Source organism: Solanum verrucosum, unplaced genomic scaffold (genome assembly GCF_900185275.1).
Source record: "Solanum verrucosum unplaced genomic scaffold, falcon-dt-bn FXZP01000086.1, whole genome shotgun sequence".
NCBI classification, from domain to species: domain Eukaryota; kingdom Viridiplantae; phylum Streptophyta; class Magnoliopsida; order Solanales; family Solanaceae; genus Solanum; species Solanum verrucosum.
In genome coordinates, this window is record NW_026020100.1 from 268,754 (window position 1) to 287,884 (window position 19,131).

The window sequence follows — 19,131 nt, forward strand, 5'->3', positions numbered from 1 at the left end:
GTTTGGTTTCAACTTCGCATCACTATTGCAGCTCTCTACACACACTCGAGTCTTGGAAGATTCAATATTATATTATCCGTGTGGCTCTACTCGAACCTTGAGGACAAGGTTCTTATTGAGGACGAGAGTATTGTTATGAACCAAGTCCAACCCAATATGAATACCAAGGTCACACAAGTAGTTATTGGGCTGGAAAGAGTTATTGGGCCGAGAACAAGCAATAGGGCCAGGTTAATTTGGGATCCGGGTCGAGTAGTGGATGTGAGAATGGTTCCATCAAAAGGAGCAGCGGTTACTGATTTAGGGATGATGTCGATTGAAGAAAATGATTGTCCTCTCCTCTTCTTTTAGAATCTAAGTTTCTCATCCCCATTCTTTGAGCCTAAGCTTCTCATCTTCCTTCTAGTTATCTTCTTCGATAGTTTCTTTGTTTTACTAGTTCATTATCGTTTTGCGATTTCCTTGTTAGTTCCATTTTCCGTTGTAACTTTGAGTTTAGCGAATATAATATTTGAATGTTCTATTGTGCAATTGGAGTTGTTACATTGGTGCTTTCATTGAGAGGAAATCAGGTTTGTTACAGAATATTAATAAAGTCATGTTCTTTTTTGAAATTTTTCTCTCATCAACTGCCTGAAAAAAATTGGTATATTTTATTTGATCATAGTTTACTTGACATTATAGCATGTTTGGTTAAGTTTCTAAGAAACTAAAACTATTTACGATGTCTCTACCTTGTTTATGAAGGAATTAAGAATTTTGGGTTCATCAAGTTGACTGGAAATGCATAATAATTTTGTTACTAGGACGAGTAACTACAATTAGAGAGTTGTGCGCGGTAGATTTACCCATTTACACTTCTTTCTTTTTATTTCTTATATTTTCACACTAAATGAAATAAGAATAACAACCTCAAATAATGATAAGCAAATAGATTTTTAAGGGAGATATCCAAAACTCAAATTATTGAGTCAAAGAAGTGAAGAAATAATTCCAGTATGAGAAGAATAAAAAATACCCATGAACTAAAAAAAAACATGAACTTCACTAGAAGGATCTAACATACTTGTACATGAGTTTTTTTAATCATAAATAAAAAAAAATTATAAATATTTTCTTAAATAAAATTTTAAACTAATTGTCTCTATACTTATATTTTAGGAAGAGTGCAATGGCATACAAAATGTTTGTACCTAAGATAAAACAATCAGAATGATATACTAACTGTGGCAAGCGAAAGAGCAATATGTTTGGTTCTTTAAACAAACTTCACCATTGGTTCCGTATTAATTATCACATATTTGTTGTTGTTGTGTGCTATCAAATATAGCACAACTCACATGCATTTTTCCCAAAAAGTATATGAAGAAGCCTATAGAAAGGGACAAAAGAGAAGATCAATTTTCAATCATCCTTGCTGAGATTTTTAATAGAATTAAAAAGTCACCAAAATAGCAAAAAGAAATTGCAATAGTTACATGAATCACTATGACTTGTAGTAAAAGATTAAGATTCATGAAATAGGAGGAAGAAAACTTTGAGGAATGAAACACACTTCATAAGAAGCTTAATTAATGTATTTGAATTCGACTCCCTTATAACGGGAAAAAACCTACAAATAATAGTGGCAGAAATAGAAATTTTTTTTTACTAACAATAATGTATATGAAGAAGCATGTAGAAAGGGACAAAAGAGAAGATCAATTTCAAATCATTCTTATTGGGATTTTTAATAGAGTTAAAAAAAAAGTCACCAAAATAGCAAAAAAAATTGCAATAATTACACAAATCACTATGACTTGCAGTAAAAGATTAAGCTACATGAAATAAGAGGAAGAAAACTTTGAGAAATAAAATATGTTACTGTTTATATATGATATTTCATAATATAATTTAACAATTATTTTTTTGGTCAAATATACAAATGACAACTAATAATTTTGAATCAGACAAAAAAAAAAACGAAAGGTACACACATAAACTTATGATTTGTATACATTAAATAAATATTTTTGCAACTATTATGTCTAAGGCTAATAATAACAACTTTTGTGTAGGTGTGCACAACAAAATTGGCAATTATCATCTGCTAGTCATCTTAAGAAAGACATATGTTGATCGAATTTCTATACAACTTTTTACAAAACATTACTCTCATTCGATAACAATTTTTTAATATGCGTGCAAATATGAAAAGGTAAGAAATATTTTGAAATCACACTCAACATTTAAATTATGAGTTATGTCATATATATTAAACAAAGGGAACTTTGTAAAGTTGAATGTTTGATATATTATAAGAATTGCATAATTGAAGTTTATTCTAATATTCCTTTTGAAATTCACTCAACAACAATATTTCAGTATGTCGAGGTATCTTGTATTGATAATAATATTGGTTGAATAAACTTATCATTCAACAATTTGAGCTTGTATTTTTATCTTCAATTTTTGTGCAACTTATCATGTGTTTATTATGATATTTCCAAAGTATTTGTACTCATTAGCATGGGGGATACACATGGTGCAACACACGTGTTTGAATATATTTATATATACCGTTACAATAACTCCACGTAACTTAGCAGGGGACACACGTGCTCAGGACAAGTAGGAATTAAAAGTGTACGAGACTTGCACTAGAAGGTAAAAAAATAGGACAAATAATTGATCCAAATTGAAGTAATTATTTTGATTTTTGCTGGCGTAGTGAGGATTTTCATCGTTAAGAAACGGTGAGATTCCATTTTGGTATAAGAAAGGGAATGGAAAAGAAAGGTTTAATCCAAATCAAAATAGGAATAGGGTAAAATATATCATCATCTATAAATTACTCTCATTACTATAGTATACTACCAACACATTGCACATCCAATGGCGGAGTTATTGTGGAAGAGAGGCACAACTCTTGGACAAGGTAGTTTCGGTGTCGTCTCGTTAGCTTCTACCTCCAATGCACTATTTCGTGGTGTTACTCTTCCCTCTCTCATTGCCCTCAAATCTTGCAACTTCAATGCTTCTCAATCGTTGAAAGAAGAAGTTGAAATCCTCCGAATGTTCAAACATTCTCCTTACATTATTCACTGTTTCGGAGCTAATGTGTCTTTTGAAAATAACGTCAATCTTTACAACTTATTGCTGGAGTATGCTTCCGGAGGAAGCCTTGCCGATCGTCTTCAGAATTGCAATTCACTGCCGGAAGTTGAAGTTAAGAAACACACGAAGAATGTTCTTTTAGGGCTCAGTTGCATTCACAACAATGGAATCATTCACTGCGACATCAAGCCTGGCAATATTCTCCTAGTAGGCAGGGAAAAAACTGCCAAGATCGCTGATTTTGGGCTCTCCGTGACCTTGAAACAGGGCATGAATCAAAAACAGGGAGTTATCAGGGGAACAGAAAGGTATATGGCACCTGAATCCGTGATTAACACCGAGTATACCCCACAGGTTGATATTTGGGCTCTTGGCTGTACTGTCTCTGAGCTGATTACGGGGACATGGCTGTGGGAAGACGCAAATGGTGATGATGTGTTGGACAAAATCAAGTTTGAGGAACCAAAGTTTCAGAATTCGAAGTTGTCAAATGAGGCTCAAGAATTTCTGGAAAAATGTCTTGTGAAGAATCCCAGTTCGCGTTGGACTGCGGACCTGCTCTTGAACCATCCTTTTCTGTTGCATTCATCCAAAGCAGCCAACACTGCAAAGACAAGGAAGAAGAAAAGTGGTTCAATGTCCCTTTTGCACAAACCAATCCAGAAGACAACATTCAAGATCGGCAATCATAAATTCGTGAGGCAATTTCCCAATCCAACAAATAGATAGATAGATCCATAATTTTAAAAAATATACTCCCTCCGTTTTAAAAAGATTGGTCTGGTTTGACTTGGCACGGAGTTTAAGAAATTAAAGAAGACTTTTGAATCTTGTGGTCCTAAATTAAAGTTATGTCAAATGTACAAAATTGTCCTTAATCTTGTGGTCTTAAACATGCCACGTGGAAAGCAAAAAGTAAAATGTTACCAAAAAAGGAAAGAGGTCATTTTTTTAAAACTGACTAAAAAGGAAAGGAGGTCATTCTTTGTGAAACGGAGGGAGTATGTAATTTTTGTAAAGAAGTGCGTATGGGCTTGATCCCTCTTTAGGGTTTGTTTTTGGGTATGTAGGCAGCGTGTGACAAAGATGATCTCACGTGCAGCCCCTTATTAGTTTAATGAAAAGAAAAGTTGTATAGTTGATCAAGAAAGGCGATTTGGTATATCTTGCAAAGCTAAGTTTGTTATTATGATTGATCTATGGTTTCTTTATTAATATGACTCATCTGTTGTGCTTTTCCCTCTCGTTTGTCACCAATTTAGAAACAATGTTTTACCTGTCAAGTACTATTGGTTTGGGGAGTGTTATCTTGACTCGTGAGGATTTTATTGTCATGCTCGAACTCTAGCTTGAAGCTTCTCTTGTGTGCTCTTTCGTCGAAAGAAAATGGAAAATGATTGCCATAGACATGCATGTGTTGTTAGATTTCATACGAAAAGTGCAGCCCACAGTTAGAAACTAACTCATAATTGGAAAGACTTTTATACAAAATACTGTCTGCATATTTATACACAACATTCATATGTAAAACCACCACACTTCTTGGGTGCACACTTTAATCTTTTGTACTAATCAATATTGCAGATCTGGACCATCAAAAGAAACCTATTCTAAGTTAAACACATTAATCCGTAGAAAAGAGAGACAAACTCGAGCTTATTTGCTCGATTCCTTGCAGCCAGCTACCCAGCCTGTCACTATATAGGACCTACAAAGACATTATATAGACTCTCAATTCATCTGAAAAAATAACTTATACACCCTCGTAAATCTTCACCATAATGAAAATCTACTTAGGTGATCAAGACGAGGAATGGTGCTTCGTGAGCTTTGCAAGGACACCAACAGCCAAAGAATTTGTATATGTTGTTGGCTCAGTCATGGATGAACTTGAGCGACGATCTTCAAAGTTATCGTTTTTATCAGGACCACCAACAATAGCACCTGTTAGCTCATTAGCATTGGGTTTTTCAGTATTGTACCAGTTAACAAAACTCATAGAGCAGTCCACCAATTTGTTTGGAGACATTTGTGGAACAGAGGCACCTCTATGATGAGCTTGAGTTGGAGGTTTGTTCCCAAAACCAACCATGTATGATTTTCCTCTCGGGTTTTTCCCAAGCAGATAGTCTATCTGCATTTTTTGATTGAAACAGCTAAGTAAATTGTGAGATGCATCAGAAAAGTGCTACTAATATGAACAAATTCACTACCTGTTGCTTGGCGAAGTCCATGAGATCAGCAGAATTGAACTTTTTATCACCACAGCTGACCGTTTGCTTGTACATTGCTAGATAATCACTATAAGCACTAAACAGAAAAGCTGCACCAGTAACATATTGAGAATTGGCTCCATCTCTAAGGTGAATCAGACCCCCTGATCATAAATTAGACATTGGTAGCTCATGTACTTGTTAAACCAGATAAATAGATAAAATATATGGATCGAGTTTATATGTAGAAACGAAAACTTACCTGGAGACATGTGAACCTGGTGATGGGGACTTTGAGGATGGTTGGAGCAAATAAAACCATCAGCTTGTTGCTTAAAGTTCGCTAAATCTTTCTCCCCTTCAAAATAGAACTGCATTATGTGGATGAAACATTAACATTTTTTCGACCACAAAGTGTGCCACTCCGCGTCTATTCAAAGAAAGGATTTTTAATTATTACCTTAGATAGGAGTATTTGAGCTCCTGCATATTTAAGGTCCCAGCTAAATTCGGCTACAGTTGCAGTAGTGGCCTCTTCTGTGATGAATTCCAAGTATGTTGGCCTCTTGGTTGCTCTATACAACCATGTTGCAGCCCACAACAACTCATCCTACATTTTACACATTTTAGAAGTTAACTTTCATATGCAACTAATTAACCATCTAAAAAGAACATAATTAAGGGAGTTGATTTCTCATCTGCTCACTCGACTAATAGTTATTAGAAAGTCACCCTTCTTGATTCCAATTTTTTTCAACAAAGAAAGTGACTTTATGAGATAATAACTATTTGCTGAATGACTATCTGAGAAATCAAACTGTAATAAAGGAATAGGCATGTTACATGATAGCCAGAAAAGGAGCAATAGAAAGGACATTCCCCATCATAGGTTCCTTTATGGGTTTTGCCAAACTGAAAAAGCTGAGTCACAAACCAAGAAAACACTATTTAGGAGTTTGGCCAAGTGGAATAAAGATCAAACAATGAGGATGGGATTAGTACCTGTTTGGCTTTATTGAGAAGTTTACGGGAATAGGAACGATCAGTTCCACGAAATACAATAGAAGCAGCAGCCATTGCTGCAGAAGTCTCAGCAGCAATCTCTGTTCCAGGATTTTTCTGGTCTATCATTAGCACAGTTCTCGGCGTTTTCATGTTCTCTGGCCTTGTCCAACATTCATGATCTTTCACTGGATCTCCAACCTTAAAAAAAACAGTGCACAATTTTAATCTTGAACATTCAATAACTACATATATCTAGAGAAATTATGACCTATAAGGTTGTGTCAGGATAGGTTGTCACTTGTCTATATCACACTCCTTGACATGTGTGAACACGGGATGCTTTGTACACTGAGTAGAGACTAATTTAGGGTGTGTTTGGTATGAAGGAAAATGTTTTCCATGGAAAATGGAAAAAAAGTTGATTTTTGACTTATTTTCTCATGTTTGGTTGGTGAGTAGAAAATATTTTCCGAAAAAAATTTTTAGTGTTTTATTTATGAATGAAAAATATTTTTGAGAAATATCTTTTATTTTTACTAGAGTAGAAAATAATTTTTGAAATTGAAAATAGTTTTTAAAAACAAACTTAATTTTTTTTTGGGGGGTGGGGGGTGGTAGGGAGTGGGTGAAGGGGGGGTCGAGGGTAAGGGTGAAAAATTGAAATTTTGAAGTTGAAAGTATTTTTGAAAAACAAACTTAAAATTATTTTTTTTTGGGGGGGGCTGGTAGGGGGGTGGGTGGGTGGGGGTCGAGGGTAGGGGTGAAAAAATGAAATTTTGAAATTGAAAATATTTTTTAAAAACAAACGTGAAATTTTTTATTTTTTTTTTGGGAGGGGGGTGGGGGTTCTAGGGGTGAAAAAATGAAATTTTGAAACTAAAAATATTTTTTAAAAAAAAACTTAAATTTTTGTGTGGGGGGGGCTGGTGGGGGTGGGTGGGTGGGTGGGTGGGTGGGTGGGGGCTGGGTAGGAGGTGGGTGGGTGGGGGGGTCAAGGGTAGGATGAAAAAAATGAAATTTTGAAGTTGAGAATAATTTTTAAAAACAGACTTAAATTTTTTTCTTTTTGAAGGGGGTTGGGGGCTGATAGAGGGGTTGATGTGGGAGGGGGGGGGGGGCGAGGGTAGCGGGTGGGGGGTAAAAAAATAAAAAATTAAAATTAGAAATATCTTTTAAAAATAATTTTTAATATTTTTTTTGGAGGGGGTGGGGGTAGGGGTGAGGGTGGGGTAAAAAAATTGAATTTAAAAGCAAGCTTTAAAATTTTTTTTTTGGGGGGGGGGGGGGGGGGGGGGTTGGTTGGGGGATGGTTTGAGGGTAGGGACAAAATAAATTAATTTTTTCAACAAAAAAATAATTGTAATTTGAAGTTGGAAGAGAGTTTTGGAAAATGTTTTCCTTAAGTTTAGAAGGAAAGTCATTTTCCTTAAATTCGAGGAAAATGAGTTGATTTGGAAAACATTTAGCCCAACCAAACATGAGAAAATTGAAAAATGTTTTCCTTCATACCAAACACACCCTTAATTACCTGAACGTAGAGGCAATTGCGCTTGACACTGGCTTTTAAGAAATAATCAGTGCCCCATTTGATGGCAGAGCGAACATTTTCCAATTCTCCAGCAGATTGGAGCTGTGAGTGATAAGCAATAGCAGCCCATGCTAAGGTTGTTACAGTGAAAGCCATTGGAAGCCCATATTTCACATTATCTCCAGCATCATAGTATCCTCCTACAAGGTCCACCTATATATAAAAGCAAAAAAGATATAATGCAGTACACAATTTCAGTACAAAAATTTACATGTTTTTTCTTTATCTATAGCTAATTCACAGAAATTGTTACTCCCTGTGTCCCTATTCATGTGACACACTTTCCGTTTTATTATATCTCCAACCTAGTAAGAGGCCGTTGATTGGAATAAAACATTTCAAAAGAATTATTTTTTGAGGATTATCTAGGTTTCAAACTACAAACATGGAAATTGTTGACATAATTCTTTAAATTATCATGTGATACACGAACAACACATGTGTTAAAGAGAGGCTACATACATTAGCAGATTTTCCATCTTGAAGGGCAGAATCTCCTCTCCATGAAGGTCTATGTTTAGGAGGAAGTTTTCCTGATCTTTGTGCCTCCAAAAAAATAAGGGATTTGGTAAGAGCATCTTGATAATTAAAATCTCCATGTACACCTTCAAATATAATGAACCATGCTATAACCAAGGTTCTAAATGCATTCAATATATAAATCTTGTTGTTCATGATTTAACAAATGAATAATTAAGCATCAAAAATGATGATTGTGAAAATAAAGTATGTTATCATTAATTTGGATTAGTAGAAGAGAGGAAATAAAGGAACGATAGATACTACCCATTCACTAGGAAGTTAGATAGTAATGGTGTTTGTTTAAGATGAATATATTTTTTATTTTTTGTCCAGAGGTCTAGGCTTTGTGAAATATTTAGAATGGCGGGAAAATAATATTAAGTTAGTTATGGACGTTTGGTGTAGAATTTGAATTATGTACACATTATCCCCTTTAATCTTTTTAATTTTGGGGTAATTAGAAAACAATACCCTCACTTTTTGAATGGGAAAGGGAAACCCCTTTGACAAAAGAAATGGAAAAACCCTAGCCGGAATTTATAAAATATTATATCCCTTGTTGGAAGGAAACTTAAAAGATTTCAGCAATATGATTTAATTTTCCAACATAGGGGGCTAGGTTACTTTTATTAGTGGCGGGGCAAGTGAAGGATGCAAAAGATACATAAAATAAATTGTTGTTAATCAAGTTTTGTAGGTTCAAATCCTACTTACAGAAATTTGATAGATTCATCATTCAACCTTCTTTAATTCGGAATAAAAAGATTCGAAAACACAAAAAGTTTTTAATAGAAAAAATAAAAAAAGGACACGTAATTGTTGGCGAATCAAAAAAGAAATTGTTGTTAATCAAGTTTCATAGGTTCAAATCCTACTTACAGAAATTTGATAGATTCGAAAACACAAAAGGTTGTTAATAGGGAAAACAAAAAAAGGACACGTAATTGTTGGCTAATCAAAAAATAAATTGTTATTAATCAAGTTTCAGAGGTTCAAATCATATTTACAGAAATTTGATAGATTCAACAATTTATTAATAGAAAAAAAAAAAACAAAGCGTCGCCTGAGAGATTCGAACTCTCGCGGGGAAACCCCATGTACTTAGCAGGCACACGCCTTAACCACTCGGCCAAAGCGACAAATTTGTTGAATGTTACTTTGCTAATATAAATATATGTTACTTTCATTAGGCTTAAGGCATATTTTCCTCTTGTACATTTTAAAAGAATTTTCATTACACCTCAACTTGTTAAAAATGGTTTGAGATATTTTATCATCATTTAGGCAATTTTACAGAGATAACGTTATATATATATATATATATGAAAAGTAATTTGTGACATATATACTTTATGTATTTTCTTATATATATAGTATAATTTTTTTAACGAAGGTGTTCAATTGAGCACTCTTCACTGTGTTTAGCTTCCTACCTACTATATCGCAGTGAACTGTTTGGATAATGGCAGGAGCTCTCTTTCCTTCTCACCGGTACTTACTATAAGATGTGAGGTTGTGGGGGAATGAGAACTATGGTATTTCAAAAGAAGGAACGAGAATTATATAATTCTATTATATCAGTAAAAATATTCTTAAACATTGAATTCCAACTACATATAGCTAAAGTTGAGACAAATGAAATCTCAAACATTGTGTTTGAAGTTAAACTTTATCAAGATTAATTTCAGATATATTATGTCTAAAGTTATCCAAGACAAATATATGTAAACAAAAGTAATTAAAAGACATACACAAATTAAAACAGCATCAAAATTAAATATCCACATGCATTAACCAATTTAATTTCTGAAATTGGTATGCTTTAACATGTGTAAAAGATGCACACACCCCAGATTAGATACCAAAATCTACTCTAGTCTAATGCTATTAGCTTCGGTACTGATTTGCCTTAGTAATATCTTTCAAAATCACCATCTAATGCAAAATTCATTCATTTTCATTTTTCACTGAAATCTGAACTCTTAAAGTAGTTTGAATTGTGAACGTTTGACTACGAGTTTTTTAACTGCGACAATATAAATATACGTTTATTGGAATACGCATTGCCACGGTTGCTCCTATTCAACTATCAATTGAAAAACAACTCTGAGATCGAACTAGACCTTGGCGCCTTCTCACCGGACTTGATCTCGGCGAATCCAAGCTTCTTGAACATCAGCTGCTTCACCGCCGATATCAACTCGTCCTTCGGATTTGGTGGCGGCGTTAGAGCTCTGAACTTGCTACAGAAATTCATATGACGATTCAGAGCTTCCTCTCTCCCAATTCGCCTCTCCGATGACCTCATGATTTCATCCTTCACTGCCTCCGCACACAGTCCACAAATCCATCGCCCTTCGTTCCTCTCCTTAACCCTCCCTATATACGCCGCCGTGCAATCCTCCGTCAATCCACAGCACTCGCATTTCACCAATTCCACTTCATTCATTTTTGCCTTCACTGGTGCTGATTTTGCTTCAGTTCCGGCTATAACCGCTGCCGCCGCCGCCTCTTTACTCATTACCGTCTCTGCTTCCATTACTCAAATTACTCGCCTGAAAACTGTAACATATATTTCCTTCAATACATATACATAAAACACAATAACCGCTTCGAAAATTTGAAATTCAAATCACAAAATCAGCATTAACGCGCAGATCCACCATTAATGAAATAGGTGAAGCTACACCAACTTCAATTCCTCTAGTTAAATACTGAAGATATTATATACTATACACTCATTAATTTCAACTTCTGAAAATTCGCCTATAATTATGAAAAAACAGATACAGTATAAATTTTACCGTTTTGGCGAGAATATTGCACTGATCAATTTCATAGAGCCGTGTTTGACTCTGGCTCGATTAATTTATCGTCTTTTGATTCTGAATATGGAAAACAGCTGAAATTCACACCTAAAAATTACGGTCAAGCAAACACGACTTTTGTATTTATGAACAGAGGAGGAGATTCAGGGAGTTTGATTTTCCATGTACTACTAGGAATATTAATTTATATGAAATGATAATGTACTGATAGAGAGATTATGGTAATTTTTTTATTAAAAAATGATTTATATTATTTTAATAAATAAGTTTGTTATTATAATTATTGAGAGTTTGTGTAAACACAATAAAAGTTGTTTACGTCAAAGTTTAGATGGCGGCAGAGTGATAATTTATCCGTGTATACACGTAAAATTGGTATATAATAATAATAATATGTACCCAACAAAAAAGTAAATTTTTTTATCAACATTGAGGGTGTGTTTAGTATGAAAGGAAAATGTTTTTCAATTTTCTCATGTTTGATTGGGTTAAAAGTTTTGGAAAATGTTTTCCAAATCAACTCATTTTCCTCAAATTTAAGAAAAATAACTTTCCTTCAAAAGTTAAGAAAAACATTTTCCAAAACTCTCTTCCGACCGATCCACCCTAGTGCCCTACCAACCCCCAACCCACTCCCCTACCAGCCCCTCCATCCCCAAAAAAATTTTAAGTTTATTTTTAAAAAATATTTTCAACTTCAAAATTCCTTTTTTTTCACCCCTACCTCGACCCCCCCCCAACCCATGCACCCCCCTACCAGCCCCCACCCCCTCAAAAAAAAATCTAAGTTTGTTTTAAAAAAAATATTTTAAACTTCAAAATTTCATTTTTTTCACCCTTACCCTCGACTCCCACCCACAACCCACCCAGCCAGCCCCCCACCCCCCAAAAAAAAATTAAGTTTATTTTTAAAAAATAATTTCAACTTCAAAATTTCATTTTTTCACCCCTACCCTCGACCCCCCACCCACCCACCCATGCCCTATCAGCCCCCCATACACCCCCTGTCAGCCCTCCACCCCAAAAAAAAAAATTCAAGTTTTTTTTTTTTTTTTAAATCAACTTCAAAATTTCATTTTTTTTCACCCCTACCCTTGACCAGCCCCCCAACATCCCAAAAAAAATTTTAAGTTTGTTTTTTAAAAATATTTTCAACTTCAAATTTTTATTTTTTCACCTCTACCCTCGATCGTCCCCCCACCCACCCCCAAAAAAAAATTTAAGTTTGTTTTCAAAAAATATTTTCTACTCTAGTAAAAATAAAAGATATTTCTCAAAAATATTTTTCATTCAAAAACCAAACACTAAAAATCTTTTCCGGAAAATATTTTCTCCTCACCAATCAAACATGAGAAAATAAGTCAAAAATCTACTTGTTTTCATGGAAAACATTTTCCTTCATACCAAACGCACCCTGAGTGTTTACACCGACTTAATAAATATATTATATGTATTTGAATATATATAATTATTACTTAATCATAATTATTTAATTAATATATAATTATAGTCAAATGGAGTAAAAAAGTACACCCACGTAACAATATTCTGAATTGTGTTTTAGTAGAAATAATTGGTCAAATTATAAAAAGGTGCCAACTGAACTATTGCCTTTAGTTAAAGTATGTTAAGTTTTTGCACGGCATCAATTCTGGGTGGTTTTAAATTTTTATTGTTAAATATGATGGCTTTTAGTGTTGGTTTTTATGTCCGTTTAATGAAAATTTGTGGGTTAAAGTATTTTTCTCTATTACCTAAGATTGTAATGCATAAGTTTAGATAACTTTTTTTTTATCCAACATAAGTTATCTGATTTGCTTGGTATAAGTTTAGGTATCTCTGACCTTGCCTGACATAAGTTCTTTGTGGAATAAGTTATGTCTTGTAAGGCATAACTTTGTGATTTCTGTAATTGAACTATATCTCTATCAGCATAAATTATGTACGAACTATGTTATATCTTGTAAATGCATACCTTGTGCGTTATGAATTGGATTTATGCTTCTATCACCATAAGTCATGTAGGAATTAAGTGACATAAGTTGTTATGCCTTGTAAATCATAATATTTTATATAATAATAAAAAAAATTGAAACCTTTTTTTTATATTATATTATTTGTAATAATACTATACTCTAAATATATCCAAACAAACAACGTCATTATAGATAAATTTAACCGTAACATGTCAAATATAATATACAGTCTAATACATTTGCAAATTGTTTAACCGTGTCCCATGCGCAACACACCTTTATAGAATATAGTATCATCATTATTTATAAAAACCAATATTACAATATACAAGTAGGTCAATATTAGTATATTGATTCTTTTCATTAATTGTCCACACGCTTGGGACATGCAAGTTCTAAATATAATAAAGAAAAAAGAAACGTGTTTAATACTGTAATTGTGAATAAGGCATTACTAAAAAAAAAAAAAAAAAACTTCTTATAATTGCCTAACATTTAAACAAATTGAATTCAAACGTAAATGATGACGCTGTAAAAGCAGGTAAACACTGCATGATACAATAATACTTCCTCTATTTTTAATTTTAATATAAATGAATTTCACATTTTTTATAATTCAAAATGAATGAATACTTCATAGTTTTAAAATGTACTACTATTATTTATTTATTTTTAAATTACCCTTCTTTTTAATAAGTTTGTCACTGATTATTTCTAGTTTTAAGAAAAATTAGTGATAAAATATAATAGTTAAATTACTCTTTAAATTAATGTCTCTAGTTAACTTATCATACCTCGAAAATTTATTTATTTTGGAGGACGTCAATTTTTCATATGCAGCCACGAACGATTATTAAGGATCGTGCAAGTGAACGCTACATGCGAGGGAGGACCAAATCATATAAATTGTTAAACATACACCAGGAAAAATAATATACTATATACTTATTAAAAAAAAATTGATGTGGAATGGTGTAGGATAGAAGAAGAAGAAAAGATAAAGAAAAATATATTGAAAATTTAATTATAGAACTATAAAAATATATGGTAATAATTCTATTAATGATCCGTAAGGATGACTGAGTTGGTGTACATGTGGTATTCATAAAGGAGGTCAGAGATTGATTTCCTTTGCCAACGTTTTCTTAGTTGAGCTTTTTGTACCGAAATGACTATGTGATATGTGAACAGACTTACTCAATGAATACCTAAATAATAGTGGTTGTAGAATTTTTCGAGGATTCCAAATTTAAAAAAATCTAACAACGAGCTATTAATCAAACTTTAGATCAATAAAATATATGAATAATTTCATAATTTCCCCTCAAAGTTTCGTTTCATAACACTCACAATCCCCTTTGATTTATAATATTACGTTACATTTCTTATTTAATTTTTTTGTAATAATTTTTTTAACCTATTTTAATATTATAAAATTATAGTTTAACTAATTTACCCTTTTAATACTAAACTATTTTAATTAATTCTTTTTTGGCATATTTCCTCTCTTACAAAAAAAAAAATCTTTAAAAAGTAAAAAGTAATTTACAAAAAATTATAAGTATTAAGGCTAAAGTTGATGAACAAATTAAAACATTCAATTTTGAACAAATCCCAACTATTATTGATATTTTGTATATATTCTCCGCACTATCTAATAACAAAAAAGTCAATTTATAAATAACGTGCAAGCTTTAGTAAAAAAAAATCATTTATGTGCTATTTAATATTATAAAATTTATTTATTTTTGCTTTAAATACTTAATATTAAGAATTACTCAAAAAAAATAAAAAATCAACAACTTACTCTATTGACTAATTCAAATTATTTACGGTGTTAGGTATAATTTTCGAAAGAAGAGGGGGTACATTTGAAAAATAAAAGATCAAAGAGTCGTAAAACGTTGTCGTTTAAGGTACCTAACCCTTAAAACCACGTGGATATGACCCGGTACTGACCCGAGGGTTTATATGTTGCTGAGTATAATTTCCCCCAAATTATACGGAACCTTTTTAAAGGGAAAGGAGGCTGCCAAATTAGGGTTTTCCTGAAGAAGAAGAAGAAGAAAACAGCAAAAGAATGGAAGGAATCACAGAGGGAGTGAACAAGATGAGTGTCTCAGAGACGCAAAAGAAGAACAGAATCCAAGTTTCTAACACTAAGAAATCACTCTTCTTTTATGTTAACCTATCAAAGGTGCTTTATTTTTTCATTTAAATTATATATACATTGAAATCATAGGGAGCTTTTACACTACTACTGTATGTTGAGCAATTAGTTTATCTTAATTATATACATTTAAATTTGCTTACTTGTTTTTCTATGTTTTGAAGCCATGCATTGTAATCTGTGTATCCGTAGGCGAAGTTGTAGGTGTTATGTTTTGGGTAATTGGACGGAGATAGTAATTTTAAAATGATTACACTTGTTTTGTCTGTGGATGTTTTTACGAAAACAGCTAGATTTGCAAAAATATGGCTTCAGAAGTAATTGTTTCAATTTAATGGTTATTGGGTCCAGTGGCGAAGCCACCCTATTATGAGGGGGTCATCCGACCCCCCTTCGACGGAAAATTATATGGTTTATACATGGTTAAAATATTTTTTTAGGTATATATAGTAGATGTTGAACCCCCTTCGGCTACTTCGTGTGTCTATTTTTTTAGATTCTGAACCCCCTTATTAAAAATTCTGGCTCCGCCACTGATTGGGTCTGTGGTTAAAGCATCTATGCTTGCCGATCGATGATGTGATACTCTGGTTAGGGTTGTTTTTTTTCTTCCTGATAATGTACTCTGGTTAGGGTTGTTTTTTTTCTTCCTGATAATGTACTCTGGTTAGGGTTGTTTGCAATGTGAAATGAGATTTGCTTATGGTTGTTGAGTTGTTTGTTGATGAGTTATGTGAGAAAAGGTAAAATTGAAGACTTGGATTTTGCATACTGTTTCCTCAGTCATCTGATCTCAAATAGGCGTGCCATTTGCTTCTCTCTCCTTTTTTTTTTTTATATATAAAGCTGAATGATATTTTACCTTCGAGGGAGTGGAAGCAATTACTTACACTGTCAAATGATATTGCTCATAGTGGGAGGCCTGCAAAATGCTATTAGTTAATGCACAATAACCTGGGTCTTTGTTAATTCGATATGTCTGATTGCTTATGTTGGCTGAGGTCTAGTTTCCTGGGTTTTTATCAGTTTCTTTTCCTGGGTTTTTAATTATAATAAGAATTAATTTGATTGTAGAAAAATTGCTTATCTTATTACAATAATTAGTTGATGAGTTGGGTGATTGAAGAAAAATTTCTACCTGTAATACGGAGAGTTAAAATGAATAAATTTTTTCGTTTGCGAAGCATAAGAAAAGAATAAAAGAATGTGGTTCAAGTTCTAGTTGTCTGCTGTAGCAGTTCAGTTATCTAGAGCAATTGCAATGGAAGAGATGTGAGTCTATGTAGGATCCCAATTAAATATCTAAACCTACAATTGAGGCTTTTCATCAGTATTACTTTTTTTTTGAAATTGAGATTTAGTATTACTTATCAAAAGGTACTTTATGTATATTTGAAGAATTTCACCCCATACAGTGACAATTAGAGGGTTGCCACAGGACTTGAAAATATGTAGTTTGAAGCTTTTTCCAAATGCAAGTGAGCTCATAAGATGCATTAGAAAATCTTGAAAAATGTTAGCTATATGACTATCTATATTTAATTTTTCCTGGCCTTACACCGGATCTATAATTGTTGCTATTGGTCTGAGTTAGTATCCTGAGATATTTGGTATGTTTCTTGCAGAGGTACATGCAACAGTACAATGAAGTGGAACTCTCTGCTCTTGGGATGGGTAAATCTTCTCGACCCTCAATTTTGAGTGCTAGTTTGTGGTTTTCCTTTGCTTATAATTAGTGTCATATGAGTCTTCTACATTAATTGTGATTATGCTGTCTTTTTACATCAAGAATATACTGTGTTACAACTTGGGTTATGGAGGCATTATCACTTCCTTTTCCCAATTGACTTTTTCTTGATGATTGGTGAATTCCAATCTTGGCAACGTGTGATGCTGTTTGCCATCTCAAGAATGTCTTGTTTACTATTGCAGCTTCTTGTGTATAAGAAGAGTAAAATACACAGAGGTGCACACTTTACCAGGGATGTGATATCCTTGTGAAACAATTTTGAACCAACTTCTGGCATAAAAATGATCATGGTGTTCAAACATAGATAGTAGTTGAGTGTATCTGGGATGAACTCTGATTCATCACAACCTTATTCCTGTGGCTTCCCCAGGGATCTTTTACTTAAAAAGCAGAACGTGCTCGATAATATGTTTGAAGTGGCTCCTTGTGCTTGCCGGTAAACTGTATTAAGTAAAAGAAATACCGAGTGGCAGTACAGTTTTGTTTGATGTTCTTTTCATTTGTTTTGTGGACTCATCCTTTTGTGTTATGTTGAAAATTCATTAATAATTGAATTGGCTTGATGTTTAGTTTCTAAAGGATTAACAATCTTTTCCACATGTGTACAGCTATTTCGACAGTGGTTACCATTGCTGAAATTCTGAAGAACAATGGATTTGCTGTTGAGAAGAGTGAGGCTTCTCCTACTCCACTCCCATCCCTTGTATTATCTTTCTTGTCATCTAACTTTGAGGGTCACTTGCTGCAGAGATCAAGACACTCACTGTGGACATGAGGGACGAACCAGGAGCCCGACCAATACCAAAAGCAAAGGTAAATTCCAAAAGCATTATGAATCGGTCAATTGATGCATTAGTCTGCTTCATTTTTGGTGGCTTTGGAGTAATGGAACTCATTCTGTAGAGGTCTTATGGTAAATGTTAGCTTGGGACTTAAGATTGTTTCTGAAGAATAGTAGCATTGACCTTTGTTAAGTAAGGTGTTCAATAGGTAGTTGATGTGTGTGTGCTCATTTTGCTCTGTTTGGGTTAGGATTTGTGCAGAACTTTACAAAAGCTGTAGAATAGATGGTAGGGTTAGTGATGTTTTACATTCTTGCTCACCAAAATGTGTCTAGTCCCATTTGGTTATCTTAGACTTGATTGCAAGTTAGTTTTACACTCCCATGCCTGTTGAAGATACATTCCCTTTTAAATGCATTTTCTTGTGGTTTTGCCCATTGTTGTATTCCTGTTTCGAAAAGCCGTAGAATGAAATAAATCATTTTCCTTTGGCAACAGCAGAGATGGAAAAATGAATCTGGCCAGTATTTTGTTATGGCTATATATATGCTGCTTTCACAGCTTTCATGTTCTTCTTCCACTTATACTCTTTAAAACAATGTTGAATTCATGTGAGCTAGTGGGTGCTGAATGTGGACCGTAATCCATCTTTTTAAAAAAATTCCTACTCCGAACAGTGATCCTTGTGTAATCTGTGGTAGTGTCTTTTTAAAAAAACATCAAACTAAGGTTTTTTTGTTTTATTTATTCATCTTCGCTTGGTGCAGATTGAAATAGTGTTGGGCAAGACTGAGAAGTTTGATGAGTTAATGGCTGCAGAAGCAGAGCAAAACGGGGACAATGAGGAGCAGCAGAACTGATTATTTCCACATCTGTTCTCTTTCCTGACGATTTAAGTTATTCCAGTCTATACTGCATTCAGCTGTTGGGGGTTGTCTATGGCCTTTAATTAGATCTGTTGGAAAGTTTTTTTTAAAAAAAGCAGCATGGTTTACTTTAAAATTCATTATTTGTTTGGATGTGTTTGCCTTTTGTTTACTTGTTTATCTAAGGTGTTGTTGGATGTAAACATCTTGCTGCTATCTTCACTGTAAGTGATGTAGTCTTAATTTACGCCTGGTAGTTTATCATTTAACAACTGGATATGAAGGTCGAGGATTCTGCCATTACCTAATTAACTAATCAGAGTATCGTGCAGCGC

At 33.5% G+C, this 19,131-nt stretch overlaps 4 protein-coding genes and 1 non-coding gene across 5 annotated transcripts; 2 read left to right on the forward strand and 3 right to left on the reverse strand.

The window, feature by feature from the left end:
* Positions 1-2,874: 2,874 nt before the first annotated feature.
* LOC125824958 (mitogen-activated protein kinase kinase kinase 20-like) lies at positions 2,875-3,825 on the forward strand. The gene has a single exon (XM_049504309.1). The coding sequence runs from the start codon at positions 2,875-2,877 to the stop codon at positions 3,823-3,825; it is 951 nt and encodes a 316-aa protein (XP_049360266.1).
* A 973-nt stretch (positions 3,826-4,798) lies between these two features.
* Positions 4,799-8,609, reverse strand: LOC125824993 (endoglucanase 16). The gene is made up of 8 exons (XM_049504337.1): positions 8,365-8,609; positions 7,843-8,055; positions 6,312-6,512; positions 6,153-6,230; positions 5,770-5,919; positions 5,572-5,680; positions 5,310-5,473; positions 4,799-5,230 (listed from the first exon to the last, which is right to left on the reverse strand). Exons 1-8 carry the CDS (start codon positions 8,575-8,577, stop codon positions 4,898-4,900), a joined length of 1,461 nt encoding a protein of 486 aa, XP_049360294.1. The 5' UTR covers positions 8,578-8,609; the 3' UTR covers positions 4,799-4,897.
* Positions 8,610-9,481: 872 nt separating this feature from the next.
* TRNAS-GCU (transfer RNA serine (anticodon GCU)) lies at positions 9,482-9,563 on the reverse strand. Its single transcript has one exon. It is a non-coding gene; the product is annotated as a tRNA-Ser (tRNA).
* Positions 9,564-10,460: 897 nt separating this feature from the next.
* LOC125825009 (uncharacterized) lies at positions 10,461-11,451 on the reverse strand. Its single transcript, XM_049504360.1, has 2 exons — positions 11,229-11,451; positions 10,461-10,986 (listed from the first exon to the last, which is right to left on the reverse strand). Exon 2 carries the CDS (start codon positions 10,961-10,963, stop codon positions 10,514-10,516), a length of 450 nt encoding a protein of 149 aa, XP_049360317.1. The 5' UTR covers positions 10,964-10,986; positions 11,229-11,451; the 3' UTR covers positions 10,461-10,513.
* A 3,766-nt stretch (positions 11,452-15,217) lies between these two features.
* On the forward strand, positions 15,218-19,056 carry LOC125825011 (uncharacterized protein At2g34160-like). Its single transcript, XM_049504363.1, has 5 exons — positions 15,218-15,425; positions 17,024-17,072; positions 17,757-17,819; positions 17,897-17,961; positions 18,698-19,056. The coding sequence occupies exons 1-5, from the start codon at positions 15,309-15,311 to the stop codon at positions 18,788-18,790; spliced, it is 387 nt and encodes a 128-aa protein (XP_049360320.1). The 5' UTR covers positions 15,218-15,308; the 3' UTR covers positions 18,791-19,056.
* Positions 19,057-19,131: the final 75 nt, after the last annotated feature.

Bases quoted from the DNA above. Each gene is read 5' to 3' on its own strand.
- LOC125824958 (XM_049504309.1), top strand. From the start codon at position 2,875: ATGGCGGAGTTATTGTGGAAGAGAGGCACAACTCTTGGACAAGGTAGT.
- LOC125824993 (XM_049504337.1), bottom strand. From the start codon at position 8,577: ATGAACAACAAGATTTATATATTGAATGCATTTAGAACCTTGGTTATA. The intron at 8,056-8,364 runs GTATGTAGCCTC...TTTTATATATAG, and splicing joins AAGATGGAAAATCTGCTAAT to GTGGACCTTGTAGGAGGATA. The intron at 5,474-5,571 runs GTAAGTTTTCGT...ATTTATGATCAG, and splicing joins CCAGGTTCACATGTCTCCAG to GGGGTCTGATTCACCTTAGA.
- LOC125825009 (XM_049504360.1), bottom strand. From the start codon at position 10,963: ATGGAAGCAGAGACGGTAATGAGTAAAGAGGCGGCGGCGGCAGCGGTT.
- LOC125825011 (XM_049504363.1), top strand. From the start codon at position 15,309: ATGGAAGGAATCACAGAGGGAGTGAACAAGATGAGTGTCTCAGAGACG. The intron at 15,426-17,023 runs GTGCTTTATTTT...TGTTTCTTGCAG, and splicing joins TTTATGTTAACCTATCAAAG to AGGTACATGCAACAGTACAA. The intron at 17,962-18,697 runs GTAAATTCCAAA...CGCTTGGTGCAG, and splicing joins GACCAATACCAAAAGCAAAG to ATTGAAATAGTGTTGGGCAA.